Here is a 20250-nt window from a genome sequence, read left to right as displayed (position 1 = left end):
CAGGTTCAGAGCACCTACAGCAGTAGAGAATAGCTCTAGTGGCAGAGCTGTGTAATAGTGTTCACTGATTTAAAATTAACTTTTATCCAAGTTGCACAACATACTGTCAACAATATTGCTTTAATGAAATTAGTAAAACAAAGGTATATAAAAACACTCAATTAAATTCATCTAAAACTTAATTTTGTTCCTTTTATCTTATACAATACACTTTTTTTGGTCCACAGCTGGAATAATTTTTTAGTTTTCAGCTATTCCAGAAGATGGTAAGTGAATCTAGAGAAGACATTCACAAAAGAAGTTAAGTATTACTAGTTGCAGGTTTGAAGCTGTTAACAACCCCTTTTCAGATAGTTAAAACTGAATTAGCTGACCCCAGTGGCCTATATTTTCTCACTAGATGAAGCTAGTTCAGTACAAGACAACAGATTGACTTAAAAATATAACTGCATAGGAAATAAGTAAATGTATTTACAGGAAAGAAAATGTTTTGCATTAAAATGCTATTTACAAAGTCATTTTTGAGTTGGCCTTAAGTAACAGTTAATCCTCTCCGGGATCTAAGCACTTCGTCTTTTCTCTGTTTTCTTTCCTGGACATGCCTCTCCCTCCTCTCTTCTCTGTAAGCAAAACATACCATATTAGATTATCTCATGCACCAGTGCTAACAAGTACACAAAGTCAATACAGTGGTAGCTTGGGTTACATACGCTTCAAGTTACAGACTCCGCTAACCCAGAAATAGTACCTCAGGTTCAGAACTTTGCTTCAGGATGAGAACCGAAATGGTGCAGTGGCAGCACAGCAACAGGAGGAGGCCCCATCAGCTAAAGTGGTGCTTTAGGTTAAGAACAGCTTCAGGTTAAGAACAGACCTCCAGAACGAATTTCTTAACCCAAGGTACCACTGTAAAGACAAACAGCTCAGTGTTCTTTTGTTGTTGCATCCATTTTTACATCTGGAAGGAGGCATTACATTTTCAGGGGGGAACCATACTCAACTATAAAGTTGCATGGTTGAATTCCAGTCATATGTGAAATAATTACCGTATTTTTCGCCCCATAGGGCGCACGTAGTTTTTTTTTGGGGGGGGGGAATAAAGGGGAAAAGAATTATTTCCTCCCCAGGCGCGGGGCTGGGGTGGGGGAAGCCCAAGCTTCCCCCGACCCCAGAACAGGCAGCTCTCCGCAAAGTCGCGCCGGGTTCCCACGGCTTGCGGAGAGCTGTGCGAAGCTTGAAGCCTGGGGCGCGCTGAGCTCAACGCACCGTAGGCTTCGGGATGCAGGCAGCTCTCCGCAAGCCATGGGAGCGCAGCGCAAAGTCGCACAAGGCTCCCATGGCTTGCGGAGAGCTACGCAAAGCCCGGGGTGCACTCCGCTTTGTGCCACGGGTTTTGGGATGCAGGCTGCTATCCGCAAGCCTAGGGAGCCCGGCGGGAACTCCCACTGGCTCCCCAGGCTTGCGGATAGCTTCCTGAAGCCTGCATTCGTCCCATAGGACACACACACATTTCCCCTTCATTTTTGGAGGGGAAAAAGTGCGTCCTATAGGGCGAAAAATACGGTAAGTTGTCTTTGAGAATATTTGGGAACATAAGTATGACCCCATCCATAAGATAGGCAAATAAGAAATTGCTGTAGTTACTTCTCTGCTTTCCATATCTACTTGTTAGCTCAGCCTAGAAGTCAAGTATTTGTATTTCTGAATGACTGCTCTGAGAATAATATTGGATATACTGGAGAAAGGTTTCAATCCAGATTGGGGTTTAAATTGCATAAACTATATACAAGATTTTTAATACTGATAAGTAGCTTCAGCTGCCACTTAAGATTATTTGTAGCATAATGGGAGGCTTGAAAACTAAAGACAGTTTCATCTCTTTAAAGGGCCAGTATTAGTCAGGGGCCTGCAAGGACAGAAGTACTTAGCCTTCCTTCATCCCTAAAGCAAGTTTAAATTGAGTATGTAATATAATTAATAATAATAGTAATTTATTATTTATACCCTGCCCATCTGGCTGAGTTTCCCCAGCCACTTTGGGCGGCTCCCAATCGAGTATTAAAAACAACACAGCATTAAATATTAAAAACTTCCCTAAACAGGCCTGCTGCCTTCAGGTGTCTTTTAAAAATAGGATAGTTGCTTATTTCCTTGACATCTGATGGGAGGGCATTTCACAGGGCAGGCTCCCCACCATGAACAACACACCTTATGGTTTATTTTAAACCTCCCTTTCCTCTATCCCCAAGCTGTACTGCTGGCCCCAAACCTCATGTTGCAGAATGACAGAAGTATTGGGGGGGGGGTGCAGATGTTTCAGCTCTCAACCCAAGAGTACACTTCAGGGGAACCCTTACTTAATGGGGGACCACTTTTCATTATTTGTATCTCCAACCTAAGGGTGTCTGAGGACCTGTCGCTGTCTTTTATTATTATTTTATGCTTCGCACAATTAAAACTTAAAAGTATATCACCTATTTTCATGTCCCTCTCTTAAATCAAGTTCTTCCCTTTGCTTTTGTCAGGGCTTTCAATGTTTTCTATCAAGTGGCTTCAGATGAGCTTCCTAAGTTGAAAGCCTATGAAAGGTGGCCAGACCTCCCTCCCTGCATATTTTGTGAGGGTGAGAAGGCATGCACACTAATGTGTGCAAAGAGCTCATCCATGGGAGAGGGAGATCTCGAGTGGCTCAGTATCCCGTCTCATGGGGAGAATTTCTACACATACCGTATGTTAGGCACATACTTGTGTTAGGCAATATTTTAAATAAAGTAATACATAACATCCACCCACAATATAAAAATGCTTTGCCAAGTATGTTAGTATATGCACAAAACCCTTTTCGCTTGCCATGTGTATGGCCCGCAGGTGTGACACTGCTTGCTTGATCACTTCTAGACACAGTGGTGCCCCGCAAGACGAATGCCTCGCAAAACGAAAAACCCGCTAGACGAAAGGGTTTTCCGTTTTTGAGGCGCTTCGCAAGACGAATTTCCCTATGGGCTTGCTTCGCAAGATGAAAATGTCTTGCGAGTCTTGTGATTTTTTTTCGCTTTCCCCCCCTTTTTCTAAGCCGCTAATAGCCGCTAATAGCGCTAATTCGCTAATAGGGTTGCTTCGCAAGACAAAAAAACCGCTAGACGAAGAGACTCACGGAACGGATTCTTTTCGTCTTGCGAGGCACCACTGCACAGCAGTCTTACTGCAGAACTATCAAATCCTTACTTTGTCTATAGGAGACCTCACTGGATGTCATGGGGCCACCAACCTTGCTACTAGAGGGTAGGTAAGGTGGCCCATACTAGGATTGGTCCACTGTTTGAGCTCTTTTATGATTTCCAAAGCATACACATGTGAGTGGAGTGAAGTGAAGTGAGGTAAAGTTATGAGAGTGGTCACAACATCTGAAAACAGCTTATGGTAGACTGTATGGCAGCCTTAAGTCATATACTTGCCTAGTCTGAAGAAGTGGCTGTTTATAATTTCTCTTGTGTGAACATGGAGACTGGAGATTCTCCTTTGATTTGCCCCAAGGTTTCAGTTTTCCTATATTTACATAGAAGGAAAATATGCCAAGATTTAGCTTTTGTATATAGCACAAATTGTTTGAGTGAACTTGAAGATAATTAAGTATATTCCAATTTCAGTCTGCACATTAGCACTTACTACTTGCAGTGTATTATTACTCTGGAAAGGCAAAATTCATCTAGAAATCAGTGCTGACCTACTTAGGCTTGAAAAAAGTTACCTGATCTCATCATTCTTTGATCATAAAATTCCATGTGTTCAAGCTTATCAGTAGTGGGTTTTACTCACACAACTACTGTATGTCTTCTGTGAGAAACTAGCGAACAGTACTAATACAGTAAAGCATAATTGTTATAGGAATTCAAGAAAAGCTGCAAGATGGGTTATTTTACTTTCTATCCTTTGCAGAACTAGACAGAAATGCACTTTCCCTACCTCTGTATGTAACAGGCAAAAATTGGTAGTGCTTTCTACTTTGTCTAAAGGTCTGCGTCATGGCCTTCACAAATCAAGAATGAACTCATTTCAATATGATTTAGAAAAGACAAATTCAATAAGATTTCTAAATGATGTACATAAAATTTATTGATCCAAGTGGTATGATCTCAGTTGGCAGAACACAAGACTCTTAATCCCAGGGACGTAGGTTCAAGGCTCATGTTTAGCAAAGGATTCCTGTGTTGCAGGGGGTTGGGTTAGATGACCCTGTGGTGTATTTCAGCTCTACAAATTTATGATTCTATGTACACTGAAAGTTGGGGTCATTTTAGGAAAACACACATTTTGCAACTATATTGGCATGCCAATTTTCAATACCTTTGTGTGGCTGATAGCCAAGAGGTCTTGACAGACTTGCTTGTAGATCAAATACTGGTTTCTTTGCGCTGGTGGCTTCAAACTTGAAAGGCGTAACGGCTATTAAAAGAAGACCGCATATGAACACCAGTGACGGGCAGGTAAAACTTAGCAAATGATACCAGCTAAACTGTTTGCTGCTTGAAAGTGTTTAGAAGTTATGTATAGAAGCTTGACTGAGCTGTAAATTTGATGAAAAACCAATTACCCTTACACTTCCCATTTGGATTCTAGTAGTAATTATACTAAATACTGAACTCCCCAGAGCAAAAGCAAAAGGTTAAAAAGATGATGAAGTTGCTCTTTTTTAAACTAAAAAGTCCGCTTGAGTTTTTCAGTCATCTAATGTACTGAACAAATAAGTTACAAATATAGTTACACTATAAAACTGCCTTTATTCCAAAGGAGCATGAATGCCTTTCAATTAGACAAGCGCTTATTAAAGGAAAGAAAATTTCCATTAAGAATATGGGTCGCAGGGGGTGAAGAGTGACGAGACAGGACACCACATGGGGCTTCAAGAGACAAATCAAGGAAGGAATGAGGAAAGACCTCAGTCTCCAGAGACAGTTTACTTGTAACACACTGGACTTCATATTGGAGGGCAATGCTGTTCCAGCTTTTCATGCTGAATTAATTTTTCCCTTCTTGTTGCCCACTCCATCAGTATAGAGTTATTTCAGTGCCTTAGACACTGAGGAGAGAGAACCCAATCCTGACTTTGCAACAATAGCCCACAGATTCTGCACCAGATGCCTACACTGTAAGAATTACCTCGTCCTTGTAGAATCAAGTATAGACAATTGCCATTGTGTTTATTTGCAAATTAAGTTCATCAGTTACCAGAGTTTGTTGGGATTTCTGCTGATTGATGCTTTGTTGCACTTCCTTTGGAATTTGTCATAGTTATTGACTTATTGCTCTCCTGGCTGGCTGGGGTACCAACGTTCGGGAAAGGAGTTTTTCTAGATGGCGTCTTGGTAAGGGAGCGCTTGTGCTCGTTATCCTTTGTAGATGTAGAGAATCTGAGCAAAACAGTTATTTTCAGTATTTAATGGTCGAGTTTCAGCTATTCCTTAAATCAATTTTCTTCCAAATAAACACTGAAAACATGCAACAGAGCCCAAACTACTAACCCCCCACAATCTTTTAAAGTAGTGTTTATTTTTATTTTGTTTATTAGATGTGTATATCAACCCTTCATCCATTCTTGTAATTAAATATACACATGCTTCAACTGTGTAGCATTCTATAAATGTCACAATCTCACAATACTAACATTATTTTATTAGCTGTTGCTACTTATAGTGTCTTTACCTGACATTCATCTTGCTGGTAGAGAGGCAGGTTGAGCTGAATATTGATTTTTGAGATAAAATGCTTTTGTTTGCAGTGCCAGAAGAATTGCGGGGTGAGTGTCGCAAGTTTACGGGAGTACACACAGCAGACTGCTTATTCCTTTGAGGATAAGGGCTTAATAAAAACCCTCTGGAACTGGAACGCTTCTGCAAATATGAGGGATATTAGCATATTTTCAAGTCTGCACGGTGATTTAGAGTAAGTCAGGGATCATTAAAGTTTTAAGGTAAGCTGAAAACCAATAATTTATTCTCACCTTGGAACTACTGTTTTGAGATGTCTTCTGAGCCAGCATCTGCCAACATTTGAAGATAAACTGTATCATTTCTATGGGTGTTATTCTAGTTCCCCAAGATGAACACATTGCCCAATTAAAAGCAAATATGGCTTGCTTTATCCAAAATAAGAAATCCCACAAAAATTGACATAAGCAGATACTGCCTATTGCTGTCTGTCTGAGCCCTAGGCAGGCATTAGGAAAGCTACTATACCAGGAGATGAAAAACTACTGAAATCAGTATATGAACCTCAAAATATGATTGCTTTAAAGTTTAATTTGTCAATACTTCTGTGCACTTTCAGTCCATTAGGATATTTTAGTGCTTTACAAAGTTAAACCAAGTGATAAACACAAAACCAAACTCCAAAACCAGGCTGTATCTAGTGCCCTAAGCTAAAGAGCCACATTTTCATTGCCTGCTGAAAAGCAGGCAGAGATCACATGGGCCTCAATTGGAATGTTATCTGAAGCTGTTAGCTTATCACATTGGCTATAATGCCTAGCAAACTTTCACATCTAAATTATATTTGCACTAGCCCACCTCTGTGTTGTTTTCGGGGGCTGATTCCTAACTTTCCAAAGCAGGGGCAGGAGGAGGAAGAGGGAGAAAAGGGAGAAGACACTATTGTAAATGACTTGGTGGGGAAGGGGAAGTCTTTCTGTGTGTGAGGTGGGGAAGAGAAGAGGAAGGGGCAGGTGGGACTGGGTGGGGGTAAAGGTGGCATTTGGAGGAATGAGGGGAATAGAAAGGTAACTGTGAGAGAAACACAATTTTAGGGCTCTAGTGGCAGAGGGGGGGAAAAGGCTGGAGAGGAGGAATTGGGGAGTAGATGAAAGTGGATAGATTTAAATGGGGCATTTGCAGTGCTGTGGAGGAAGGAGCACTGAGGGAAATGAAGGGGAATATGGCAGTGTCCCTTGCATCATGGTGTACTCAAATCTCTCCCTCTTTCATTCTTCAGCTGCCTAATATGAGAAAGATAGAGGATGGATGAGGAGCCCTCAAATATTCCATAGTACCTTCATGCAATGTTGTTCATTGAAGCATGGTCTGTGTGCAAGCAGGAGTTGAGAAAAGGAAAGGGGGGGAAGGTAAAGGGTGATGGTAAAACTGGTGCAAAAGGGACTGCAAAAAAGTAGGGGCACAAAAGGGGATGCTGAATAGGAGGGGATGGTGGCTTCATAATTTGGCAGATGACAAGAGTAATTAGTAGTTGCAATGTTTGGGAAGAGAATGTAGATGGGTCTGTGTGCAGGGAGGGTGCATAAAAAAGTAGGGAAGAGGTTGCATGAACTTGGGGGTGAATGTGAAAACCGGTGCAAAGCAGGGTTGCAGAAAGAAAAGAAGTGACTTCTATCCTGAATGGGGTTGGAAATATGAAAAGCAAGCTTTTTCACTGTATGGGGTGGGAAGGAGCTGTAGGATGTTGATGCTAGAGTGATTGTGGGGTTGGTGAGGGGAGTGAGTAGGGGCGCAGAATACTTTAATAGTTCCTGCAGTCATAATGCTGAAATACCTGGTGATTATAAAATACAAATGTTTAAAGAGTTAATCTCCACAAGACTTAAGGGGACAAGTTGGTTTCAACCCTGGTAAGAATGTCCCCTGAAGATTAAGGAGGCTCTAACAAAAAGGGAAAAAAAGAAAAAAAAAGAAAAATGGAAAAAGCAAAAGGTAAGGAGAATGCAGGGCAATTAGGAATGGGCCAAGCTACTCTGTGGGTCAGAATACATTGTATGAAAGAACTTCACAGTACACAGGGACTGATTGGTGAGATGGTCTTTGGAAGAAAGGAGGGCTAAATTTATGACATGCACCCTTGCTGGTAATTACTATGAGTGAATGCAGGTTTCATTCCAAATACTCTGCATATAGGGTGGGGTGGAGAAAGTTAATCCTTACCTTGACCTCATTAACTGAATTGCTGAACTTGCGAATCATTTTATTTTTCCTTTCAATGTATTCATCAATAGATTGCATTTTCTTGAACTGAGCCTCGTGAATTTTCTTAAAGTCTTCAGAATTAAAAAGAACATTGTTACCAATATTTTTCTTTAAAAGTACACATACCAATTTAATTGCTAGTTTGCAGCCCAATATAAATCAACAAGAATCATGCAGGTGAGCATGCTAGAAGAGAAATGGAGCACTCAGTTCCCTTATCTGCACCCAGCAGAGAAATGCAGCAGACTGCTGCAGTTGGGAGGCAAAGATTGTTATTCTATTTGCAACTAGTAACTTTACAAGGTTGTGTCCAACATTGCTGTTCCATTTGCACAGTAACTTCCTTTTCTCCTGCCCCATACAGCCCCACCCCACATACCCAGAACATCTGCTCCAGAGAAGATTCTGTGGATGAACAGAGAAGGAGGAAGGGGAAATATCATTGTGTGAGTGCAACTCCACTTGTGCAGCACTGGATACAAATATGTATAACAAGATTTACTGCTGAATTTCTATAGTGGATTCAATACATGAACAGACATTTGTTTTGAATAGGTGCTTTGTTGCTCCCAAAATAAAGTTGCCATTTTAAAAAATTAATTATCTGTTATTGTACCCTTATTAAATTTATTCTCCTATTTTTAGATTAAAAGCCTCTTTTGTTCAGTACTTGCACAAACCATTCCTGCTTCTCTTATCACCCAAGGTCTTGACATCTATTTTTTAGCTTCATGAATGTCAGTAAAAATATCAGATTCATGAGATCTTCTTTATTGTTATTCATGCTGATAAATCAGACTAATATTTTTAAGAAAAGAACAAGTCTACTTCAAATGCGGAAGAGTTTTGATTTCTCATTTATGTTTGCAGCATAGAATATCATTCGTGCCTCTAACTTTTGGTACAGTATACAACATACAGTAGCTTAAGAGAACTGTTATTGGGTATGTAAAAATGTAATCTCCAAATGTTTTCAGATGTCAAAACTTGAATTTTGCTTTTTCACAGCAATGTTCTAGAAGTATGAGTTTGACAGTTTTCCCACATTTCCCTCTCTAACATGCCAGTAACTACAGGTTATCTGCACGTAATGTCATGGAAGCATGTATTAATCAGTTGCATTTGTACCAGATATTAGTATCTTCATGGACAGTGACCCGTGAGCATGGGAAAACTTGGAAATATTTGCACATTTATTACAGCTTATCAGAGTAAGAAAGCATGGTTATTTTAAGATGCAAGCACACGTAGCAGGTGCAAGAAAATGAGTGGTACATATGAAATATAAGCAGAATACTAGTACATCAAAAAGAAAAGTTTATTATTATTATTATTATTATTATTATTATTATTGCTGTACTCATTAGTATGAAGCTTTAAATTTACTTCCAAGTCTCCCTGTGCTCCTCTACATATTTGTTCAAGGGCCTTCAAATGCCCTACAAAAGATGTTTTGTTCTGGTTAAAACCCTTTGCACAAAGAAATCCCACGTACATGGAATTGTGTGAGTTTCATCTGAACTGTTACACAGAAGGCAAAACAGAAATAGCAAGCATCAAGGTGTCACATAAGATACTTTTCAGTAGTCAAGACAGGGAATCCAACTGCAAGCTGAGGATAGTTGCTGATTACCATATCAGTGGCTCTGAAGATTTGCTGCAAAATTCTTCCATAAAAATCTTTCCCACATATTTTTTAAAATAAGCACATCAGTGTGATTTAACAGCCGAACAAATGACAAAGTGAAGGATAAAAACAGCACCTGTGCATTTAAACATTTGGATTCATTTACAAATAGGTTAATATTTTATCCTTCTATTGCAGGTTAGCTGTATTAATGCTACTTACTTGGAGTGGTAGAAGCAAATCCTTTTCTCCCAGGTTTCTTTTCAGAGACAGGATCCACAAGAATCCTACCTGATGGAAACAGATATGGGAGAAAACTTGAAAATTATTGGGCAACAATAGTGCTACAATTTCAAACTGTTCTTAATATTTTCAAATTTCTTAAGCAGGACAAATTTAGCTATTCAAGTTTCCATCAGATAATCTTTCATATGAGTGTAATGTTTGCTAAGGCTTTCTACTAATGACTTTGTGCAATGGCGATTTTGTTGAGCATGCTGATGACAAAGAGGAAAGTAAAAGTGGTACATTAAAGCTCCTCTCACATTAGACTACTAGCCTGAGCAGCACTGCACACTGCTGCCCCTGAATCTTACTGTCTACAAACTATTGTTCAGCTCCCAAGAATCCTAGATTTTACTGAGTGTGAAAATACAGACAACAGCTTGTCCCCCACACTGTACTGAACTAGTACAAAACAAGCATTTTACTTAAAAGTACAAGCTACTTTACCTCCTTTTCTTCTGGTTTTTTTCTCTTTTTGTTGATCTTCAGTATCTGAGTTATCTGCTAAATTTTCTACAGTTCCACTGTTCAAGAGACACTTGTTTTGGCTGGTCTTCAGTGTTTCTCTAGACTCAACTTCCTGGGCCTCTTCACATTCTGTCACCTCTGTCAGAATCTGAAGTTCAAAAAAATAAACTTGTAAATAAGCATTTTGCTTTTCTGCTACAGTAGAGCAGTAAAAGAAAGCCTTAGGGCTTCAATGCATGCTTGTAAATATACGGGCAAAAGATAGGGCGATCAGAATATGGATTTCAAAAGCTGGAGAGTACACTGAATAGTTCTTTGCACCCAATAACTAACAATGTTACAAAGTAACTTATCCATAACTTAATTTATACAGGGTTCAGGATCAGACATTTCTTGACACCTTTTTGAAGGACATAGTACACACAACTCATAAATGTTGTTACCTTTTGATCATCGCATAAAGCACTATAGCCTTTTCATATAAAACGCTTTTCAAAAGCACAAAATACCAGCATAAACTTCCAAAAGCAGCAGGTAAATATTTACAATACAAAGACTCAATGATACACAAAGTCACCTCTTTCTCTGGAAGTTCTGTTTTTCCTTCTGGGTTTCCCTGTGTATCATCATATTTCTGTTTTCTACGCCTTTTAGTCACCATGGACTCATTTACAAGCGTTTGACTGCTGTCCAGCTCATCTGCATCTGTAGATAAGCCTCTTTTGTTTACCTGTACCAAGTAAATTGGACCACATCATTCTTATTTCCAAATTATTTGTAAACATTGAAGAAGCAACATGGGGAGATTTTCCCACCTAGCTGAAACTCAATCACTTATTTGGTGATTTCAGAAAATGGCTTACAGTTTATACCCCAAGAATAATTCTGATAAAAATCAGGTGAGAATCACTTCTGTGCCAGCATATGCATAATTAACAAGTGAGCAGGGTGTTTTAAAGGCAATGAAAAACACAGAAATTGATAGGCAAAATATATTTCGTGCTTACCATACTTCCATTTTCCTTTACTGCTGCAAAGAAGTGCTGCTTCAACAAATGTAACAACTTGTCTGCCTACAAAACAGTTACAGAATAATGTGAGATCAGTGTACACAAGGTTTCATTTCACCAGGTTTTTTTCATATAAAATTAGAGAATACACCATTATAAGTCACTTTAAATTAAATAGACATGTCATGATAGATTATACTGATAGATTATATTGAGTAATAAGAATGGGCAGTCTTTTCAAGTTGGCAAAACATTAGGTATAGAAATAGGTTACATAGTCTTTCACTGCTATATGGTTCAGCTAACAGAATTGGGGACCCTGTATTTGAGAAAGAGGAACATACTGGGTGCTCCTAGGAAAGGATATTTAATATCACAAAGAAGTCATTCAGACCAGATTTTTCTGTGTCTTTGGCACATTAGCTTCCATACACTGTTTTTGTAGTGATAACATTCACTGCTGTTCCACCACTTGCTGTTCACACCAGCAGGCAGAACTTGATGGAAAGTAGGTGGGCTATTCTTCTCTGACCCATCATGGACTCAGGGCACTTGAATATCCTTGGGGAGTTGGACAGCAAAAGCCAAACCCAATTTGTATACAAAGGGGTGCAACGGGTAAGCCCTGATCCCACAATAAAGCCATCTAGAAGCACTCGCTACAAAGCTGGTGCCAGTTGGTGTTTGTTTGCGGCCAGTTAAATGCATCACAGGAAAGCAATCTAGAAAAGATCGCCGTCTGGCATAATTGTTCTGAGTAGGGCACCCGTTTCAAATTGACTAGGCAACTTGAGTGGGCACAGTTCATATGGAGTAGCGCCTCCGATGTACAGTGGAACCTCAGGTAGCGAATGCGATCCATGTGGGAGGCACGTTCACAACCCACAGCGCCACGTTGGTGCACACGCGGGTGGCGATTTAACGTTTCTGCTGAGAGAATTGTATTGATAGAATACAGATAACTGAACAAACTTTGTTGCATTATATTCTTCATTAAATTATCTTTCCATTGATACATAATTTGTATTGCTCCAAAAAAAAAAAAGGTGGTGTTATGAGCGATCAAACCTCAGAAATACACTTTCCCCAATTTTGGCCACTAGTGTTTGCAGGGCCAGAGTGAGGTTTGATGAGGCCCTAAGCAACTGAAGGTAATGGGGCCCTTTATATGTCCAGCTGTCCTTTCTCAACAACAAATTGTAGCTGTTTTTTATGTTGAATATATGCTATATGGTAATTTAGGAACCTAATTGGTCCATACACAACACAAAACACTGTTGCTGTATGTAGGTTTTATTTTATTTGGTTTTTTTATCTTATATTTTGGAAATCCAAGTTTTTTTCCATTAATTTTTTTTAGGGAGGGGCCCAAGAGAGTGGGGCCCTAAGCCAGTGTTTCCCAACCTTGGGTCTCCAGCTGTTTTTGGACTACAACTCCCATCATCCCTTGCTAGCAAGACCAATGGTCAGGGATGATGGGAATTGTAGTCCAACAGCAGCTGGAGACCCAAGGTTGGGAAACACTGCCCTAAGCTATAGCTTGTGTCAAGTTAATTAGCTCGTCCTGGGCGCGCGAGCTCCTCTGAGGCTCACAAGGCAAGTTAGACGGCTAAAGAACGGCGGCCATGTGGTTGAGGGCCGGAAACGACTCTCGTTCCGAAAAACGGCCCTCTCACGTTTCGCCTCGCCCGCACCCAGTCGCCCCTCCCCAGCCCCAACGCCGCTTCACTGCGCGCAGCCCCCGCACCTTGAGGTTGGCCTTCAGCCCCGCGCTCTTGGCCAGGCGCCTCAGCTCGCCGTACTTGAGCGCCTCCAGCTGCTGCGCGGAAGGAGCCTCCATGCTCGCCTCTATCCAACCGACCGTTCCAACCGCCGCACTTCAAACCCGCCCGCTCAGCGCTCGCCGTCTTTCCTCCCCGCCGCGCTGCCTTCGAAATCACCTCTCGCGCCGTCTCATTGGTCGAGCCGCAAGCGAAAGTGGGTGGTGCTCGAAGGAGGCTCCTAGCCAATAGGAACCCCGGATAGATAAATAATTAAAAACAAACAAACAAACAAGCCACACCACCGTTTCGTTTCCTTGTTTCGAAAAGGCGCGAAGGCTTCTCCGGCTCTCCACGCGCTCCGAGGTAAAACAAAAGCGCCCTTTGGGTGGAAAACGCGATTGGTTGGGGAAAGCTTGAGGAGTAAGAGCGGCACCCAATCGGAGGGGGAAGGCCTGCTAGCGTCATGAGGGACTGCCCCAATAGGCCCCCCAGGGGGTGGGGCCTAGGTTTGAAAAGTTGGCGGGAAGCAACATGGCCGTGCGGCGGCAGCTGGAGCTTTTCTTCCAGGAGCCCCGACTGGGAGGCGTGATCAGAGTGGATCGGGCGGAACCCGGGACGAAGAGCTGCCGCCATGGTCAGCAAAGCGCAAAGCCTCCGGAGAACCCCGGGGAGCCGGTTCCGGGCTCCCGGAGTCTCAGGCTGGAGGACTGCGTGCTCTACCAGTGCCGCGGTTGCCGCTCTGTGCTGGGCGACTCGCTGCATCTCTGCGCCCAGGAGGAGAAGCTCCGCCTTCTCGTTTGCTTCAGTGAGTGGGTCGCACTCTTTTGAGTGTTGGGTTGGCAGTCTCGGAGCGAAAAGGGAAGGACGCTTTCTTTTCTTTTGAAAAAGAAAAGGCGCGAACTTTCGAGCTACACCGGGCTCTTCATCAATCAGGCTGCACAAATGTTCAAATAAATACACGCAGGATTGTTTTCGCACGTGGCAATGTACACGGGTTATCATTACGCCTGTTACATTCGTGTAGGGGTCGTGCGAAGCTCAAAACATGGAATTTAAAAGATTGGAGCCGATGGTCTCAGTCCGCCCCCGCCACTTGAAAAATGTTGGTGGTCGTGGCTCATGATTTCTGTTATGTCTTCTGCCATGTGCTGTTTGATTTTGATTGCTTTCATTTCTTATGTTGTATTTTCTTGTAATTCAAACTGAAATGTAATGCATAAGAAATAGAAGCGATAAAAATACATTTAAAAAACAAAAATGATGCAGTCCCATGTGACCTTGCCAGTATTGGCAGCAGTAGATATATATATATAGAGAGAGAGAGAGAGAGAGAGAGAGAGAGAGACCGACCCTACAGGGGTTGGCCAAGCATGAATGTGGACCGCAGGCCATATATGACACTCCGCTTGCCCTTATTCCCACAAGCATTCTGAGGCTGAGAAGGCCACATTCACATTCACACACTAAACCAGTTTAGTGTGATGTGAATAAGCTGTGGAGAGCCTTCTGTTGGGGTGATTCCCGCCTCTTCCCCTCATGTGGCATTGCCATGAGGAGTTCAGAAGCTTTCATTTCCAAACCAATAAACTGGTTAATCTTAATGAATGTTAAATAAATCAACATCAAGCCATGATCTAAATAATGGTGTGAATTCCAAAGTACAGCATTAATTTCTATCATAACAGGAATCCACTTTTGCAGTCTTCAGTGAGAGTCCCTTTTCTACCATGATTTCTGAAAGTGACATTTTAAATTTAGATCTTAGCTTGTGTAAAATGCTTCAGTAATTTAAATATGCCTGTAATAATATATATTAAACCTAAAGTGCATGTTGCAGTGATTCTAGCAGTAGATGTCTCTTATTTTTCAAGCATGAAGATAGTCTTGTTTCTATGAGATCTATTTGAATAATTTACAGGTGTATTAACAGGTCCCTGAATAAGTATTAAATGAAATAAAGTGTTTGAATGTAATGTATTGATGAATTCTTAGCTTTATTCAATCTGCAAAAGGTCTGCTTCTCTTTTCAGAGGTTACAAATGATGTTGTAGTGGAAGATAAATTGATGGTCTGCATTGAGGGAGACCTCAATGGATGGTGAGTATTTTTTTTAATTAAAATTTACTACATCAGATGCTTAGAAGAGCAAGAATATCTTGGAACCATATGCCACCTTTTTGTTCTATTTGCATGTGACTTGGGGAAGGTGGCTAATGAAATAAATAATACTTTATTTACCAGACTTGTTTTTTTAGTACTTTTAAAAATAAAACGCCTGGCTTAAGTAAATGTTTATTTCATTCCCAGTGAGCATTCTTTGTCTCCGAGAAATGGCTCTTTTTGCATCTCTTCTTTCCTTTGTTTCCTGGGGCAGGTATCTTGGGGTCCTGGAAGAGTATAGATAGAGAAAGATCTGGGCAGAGAAGTGTTTCTGCCTTCTCTAGCTTTCTGACTGTGGAAACAATAAGATGTTATGGGAACCAGTGAAAGAAGAAATTCGGAAACATCCTCCTTGTTCTCCACCCCAATTTTGTGCCCTACCAGCTCCACAGAGCTTTTGATTTGGTTTTTCATCCACCTTGGATTCTCCCACCACTGCCCCCATAGGACTTCTTTGTAAATATTTGGGATGAATGCAGCATCTTTTGTTTAAGGATGCATATTCTGTAGTAAGGAAACCATGCTGCATTCTTATCACTAGGAATATGTTCATACAGGCTTTTGCAACACCCTCTCCCCTGTAAACTTGGAAGCTATATACCAGGCATAGGCAAACTCGGCCCTCCAGATGTTTTTGGCCTACAACTCCCATGATCCCTAGCTAGCAGGACCAGTGGTCAGGGATGATGGGAATTGTAGTCCCAAAACATCTGGAGGGCCGAGTTTGCCTATGCCTGCTATCTACTAATGGAAAGGTGCATACTTCTAAAAAGTCACCGTACTTTAAATTTGGTTTTTATAACTGAATAATTCTGGATTTTCTAGGGCAAATTCCAAAAATGTTTCTTATGGTGGCTGAAGCCCCTAGTTTGGTCATAAAGCAGATTATGCAATGCTGACTTAACACCTGGTCTTTTCCCCCCAGCACCTACAACATGTTGTACTGTCGAGAATGTAAAGCGGGAGTAGGTTTCAGACTCTATTGTTCAAAACCTCTGGCTCACCTGCGAGGCTTCTTTTGCCTTTTGAAGGACAACATCATATGGTTAGTATCCAGATGCATATTGAACTGATCAGATGGTTAAGTCATGCTGATAAACTCCAGTAAAACGAAGGGTAACAAACTGACACATACAAGACATCCTGTATAAGTTTATACATGAAGGTTTCATAAAAAGGCATGCAAAAGATTAAAAAAGGCTTTTCCAAAAGAGATACTGGCTGATGGCATCATTTGTAGACACTATGCTGTGGTAGTTACAGCAACACAACATGTAGCTAATGTTTGGGTAGAAGCAGGCGTTTATACAACTGAAAATAACTATTCCAGTAGTAACACCTTGCTATTATGAGAGCTGATCTAAAACTAATTTTCCAGTGGGATATAAGTTTAGGAGATTTATTCAATTAGCCACTGAAAGTACCATTCATATTTTCTTGATCTTAAGGGTGACTTCACTTAATTGTCCCACCACCACCACCTTTTTATCCCATCACCTCTACAAAGAGCTCAGGGGACTGCTTCCCTTCCAGTTTAGATTCCCAACAGCCCAGTATTATATGGTTAGTGGGAAGTACAGGTCCAAAGTCACCCAGTGAGCTTCATGGCTGACCTGGGATTTGAATAGCCTTGCTATTACACTAAACAATGATCATGCAGTCTTGTGTTTTGACTTGTGAATGAGAAACCGTAATGTCACAGCTCAAGACGATGCTTTTCAGTGGATGACAGTGGATTGGCTGCTTAAGTATTACTTCATGATAAAGCATTGACCTTTGAATATGCTGTGTGAAAGGGCTTAAAACTGGCTATAAAATAGAAGTGATCTATGACCACAAAAGTTTAGCCTACTTGAGGAAGGGACAGGAGAGGCGAGAAGTTATTTTCTTGAAAATAAAATAAGTGTTGTATATTGAATAATTAGGTCCTTCAAAATACATTGTTACGAATCTGAAATGTACTGCAGTATGAGATTGTGGAAACCTATTAATTTCAGGAAATTATATCACAAGTTAGGATATAATCAGTGAAATCAGGATGTTGGCAAAATACTATTAAATGGTTATTATTCATAATCTTCATTTTTGAATATTTAGATTTCTCTTGCTGGAGTAGACATAAAATGTTGAAAAAAGTGAACACAATATTCTGAAAAATTGCAGTATAAATTATGTTTATCTTCTCCTTTATTCATACATTCCTATGACTTATCAGCTAATTTCAAAATGTATTGTCTTTTAACATATTTTTCAGTTACTTGTTAAAAACTAAAACGACAATTGAAGCCTCAAAGATGACCTGTCCTCCTGTGAGCCTAAAGGAACAAGTACAGAAAGTAAGTGTTCTTCTGTTTTTTGTGTTTGTTAACTACTGTTTTCCCCTTCTCACAGGAGAACTGGGCAGATAAAATTGTGACTAAATGTACAAAAATATGTACCATTACAAAACATGTTAAGTGCTCTTATCAGCTTTGCAACCCTTGCAACAGAGAGCGTCTAGTGAACTTTTTTTAGGCTGCTATCCTAACCCCATTCACCTGGGAGTATAAGGCCCACTGAATTCACTGATTCAATATGACTTACTTATGAGCAGACATAGATAGAATTGTGCTGATAGTCTTTGACAGGGCAGAATTTAAACCTGGGTTTCTCTTATAGACTGTTGCACAATATACTAGACTGAGGTTTAAAAGGAGTAGTCAGAGCAGTCTTTCAGATATTTATGGAACATAGAAACATAGGCTCTTTTCTAGTAATAATAATGGGCACAAACTGTTTTGAGGCTTGGCAAATGAAAGGCAACCCTCCAAGTCTGTGAAATAGAAAAAATAGCTCCCAGGCACATGGTTGTATGAAAATAGGATGCTCTAGTTAGTTTCCAGAAAACATTTATACTTTAAACTAGTAAATATTAACATTTTTCAGTTTAAATTATAAATATTTTCTGGAAACTAACTACAGCATCCTGTTTTCATAAACAAGCTTTTCAAAACAAGCAGTCCATAAAATTGAGCTTAATGCAGTCCTTTGCTCATTTAAACCAAAGAGCACATGAACACATTTGGCAGCCGAATGCCAAAGGCAAATATGGTATACTCTTACTAATACGATATTCAGTGTGTGTGTCCTCACTTTATCTGAGACAAATAGGAGCTGTTCCAGCTTGACTTTCCTGTGCCACTCGAGGAAACAGGAGAATTCCTGTGCTATAAAAGAGGAGTCCACAGTACGGCCTCTTCCTGCATTAATGTTGCCCCAGTTCTGGTAGGAACTGCATTGTGGACTCCTCTCACATATTCTGAGGCTTCTGCCATTACCCAAATGCCAAATGAAATAGCTGCCGCAGTGGATACTGTGCAGCTTGGGGAGGTTTGGAACAGGCCCTGTACAGCTTCATCATTTCTTTAGATCAAGTAGAACTGTTTAAATCAGGGATGAGCAACCCTTGGCCATGCTAGCAAACAGCTATGGTAGGCCATAGGGGACCGATCTGAGTTTAAATCTTCCCAAGTATGATTAGATGTCAGACTACACAGCTGACAGTACTGGCTTTCATCTGAGGCCAGTGAGGTGGGCTAAAAGGTGAGGAGCAAGTGGAACCAAATTTGCACATGACAAACTGTCTTACACGTTTTTTGAAATATTGGTTGTCAGCATGCTGGGTTCATGCCAATCAAGTTTGGAGAGTTATCATGAAAGAGCGCTCAGCTGCCCTAGTCACTTTCCCAAGATACATGAGATACCCTGAACAAGGTCTTCTGCTTGTGCACTGGGGTTCCCCCCTCCTTCCCCTGTGCCCTCTATAATTGGGTCAAGGGGGTGTTTGGCTGAGAGAACACCTGAAACAGGTAAAGGGGATTGATTCATCTAGCAAGCCCAAATGCTTGACCTGACAGAATAGCCTTGGTGCAATGTTGATTTTCTCCCACACCTTTAATAGAGATTCCTCTCAAATGCATAGTTACAAGGTGTGTCGCTGGACTTAAAATATTGGACAATTTTTTGTTCTCACTGACAAAGATTTGGCTGATATAATTGGTTTTCTGCATCACTTCGTTTTATCTAAGCTTGGCGATTATTATTTTTTGTAGTTAAAGGAGAACCTTGTTTTAGCGCACATACGGATAGAACAGTTGATTGAGAAACTCGAAGAAAGAAACCAGCATAAGTTGATGTCTGAAAAGCAGGTCTACAAAGTAAGACTACATGGCCAAGCATCTGGGGGAACAAGGAAGAAGTTGAACAACTAACTGGTAGAATTTCTGCAGTCACATATCTGCATTTGGCTGTGATGAACATGAGGTTGTAACTTGTCTTCACACAACCACTGTTTTGGTTGTACAGTATTTGAAAATGACAGTGTGTCTTGGACTGGCAAATGGATTACACAAAGCATATGAACTGCTATATTTTTATTTGTGCACACATGGTTCTGCCTGGATTTTTTTGGAATTGTTGCATCTGTTAATACTATCCTAAACTATACAGTGAATGCATTTGCAGCCTCTGTTTAGAGGAAATGTACAGCTTGTTCAGTTTTGTTGGCTTCAATTCAGCATTTTATTTTAAATTTGGCTTGAGACAGTTCAGTCTACCCAATAACCTGTTGTGTAAACTAAAAGTGACAATTTAAAAACTATTAAAATTTCATCAAATTTGAACTCTTAACTGTAACACCAGTTGAATTCTATGCTAACAGGGTTTTTAAAATGCTGCCTAAACTACCAAAGATGGAGCATAGGTTAGGAAACTTGTACAGATGTGAGGCAGCCTACATATCTGTATCTCTTATTAACTTTATGAATTGCTTCCTATGAAACATCTCAAAGCAATTTAACAATAAAAACAATTTCAAGTCCAATGTAAGAATGTGCATTCCAGTGCTGTTTAAATGGTGTAGACACAAATTTGACAGAATGGACTGACCGGTTAGCTTATATTTGATGGCGCTGCTTTCCTATTCATTTCAC

General features: G+C 40.6%; 2 protein-coding genes across 4 annotated transcripts; one reads left to right on the top strand and one right to left on the bottom strand.

Moving 5' to 3' along the window:
- Positions 1–101: 101 nt before the first annotated feature.
- NUSAP1 (nucleolar and spindle associated protein 1) lies at positions 102–13412 on the bottom strand. Of its 2 annotated transcripts, XM_079964921.1 has the most exons (12): positions 13105–13412; positions 11355–11420; positions 10925–11077; positions 10327–10495; positions 9817–9885; positions 7926–8038; positions 5999–6037; positions 5701–5888; positions 5227–5408; positions 4345–4443; positions 3456–3546; positions 102–620 (listed from the first exon to the last, which is right to left on the bottom strand). In XM_079964921.1, the coding sequence occupies exons 1-12, from the start codon at positions 13195–13197 to the stop codon at positions 533–535; spliced, it is 1350 nt and encodes a 449-aa protein (XP_079821047.1). In that variant the 5' UTR covers positions 13198–13412; the 3' UTR covers positions 102–532. The 2 variants fall into 2 exon arrangements, with proteins under 2 accessions (XP_079821047.1, XP_079821048.1); XM_079964922.1 differs by lacking the exon at positions 5999–6037.
- Positions 13413–13560: 148 nt separating this feature from the next.
- On the top strand, positions 13561–20149 carry OIP5 (Opa interacting protein 5). Of its 2 annotated transcripts, XM_079965194.1 has the most exons (5): positions 13579–13925; positions 15151–15217; positions 16206–16325; positions 17535–17616; positions 19372–20149. In XM_079965194.1, exons 1-5 carry the CDS (start codon positions 13652–13654, stop codon positions 19528–19530), a joined length of 702 nt encoding a protein of 233 aa, XP_079821320.1. In that variant the 5' UTR covers positions 13579–13651; the 3' UTR covers positions 19531–20149. The 2 variants fall into 2 exon arrangements, with proteins under 2 accessions (XP_079821321.1, XP_079821320.1); XM_079965195.1 differs by lacking the exon at positions 16206–16325 and having other exon boundaries at positions 13561–13925.
- The last annotated feature ends 101 nt before the right edge of the window (positions 20150–20250 follow it).

Source organism: Podarcis cretensis, assembly GCF_951804945.1.
Source record: "Podarcis cretensis genome assembly, chromosome: 1".
Lineage (NCBI taxonomy): Eukaryota > Metazoa > Chordata > Lepidosauria > Squamata > Lacertidae > Podarcis > Podarcis cretensis.
This window is presented reverse-complemented; position numbering and strand designations above follow the sequence as displayed.

Coding starts and splice junctions, on each gene's coding strand:
- OIP5 (XM_079965194.1), top strand. CDS start 13,652: ATGGCCGTGCGGCGGCAGCTGGAGCTTTTCTTCCAGGAGCCCCGACTG. Junction 15,218..16,205: donor GAGGGAGACCTCAATGGATG/GTGAGTATTTTT, acceptor TTTTCCCCCCAG/CACCTACAACATGTTGTACT. Junction 16,326..17,534: donor TTGAAGGACAACATCATATG/GTTAGTATCCAG, acceptor CATATTTTTCAG/TTACTTGTTAAAAACTAAAA.
- NUSAP1 (XM_079964921.1), bottom strand. CDS start 13,197: ATGGAGGCTCCTTCCGCGCAGCAGCTGGAGGCGCTCAAGTACGGCGAG. Junction 8,039..9,816: donor ATTTGCTTCTACCACTCCAA/GTAAGTAGCATT, acceptor TTAATTCTGAAG/ACTTTAAGAAAATTCACGAG. Junction 5,889..5,998: donor CTCAAAACAGTAGTTCCAAG/GTGAGAATAAAT, acceptor TCATATTTGCAG/AAGCGTTCCAGTTCCAGAGG.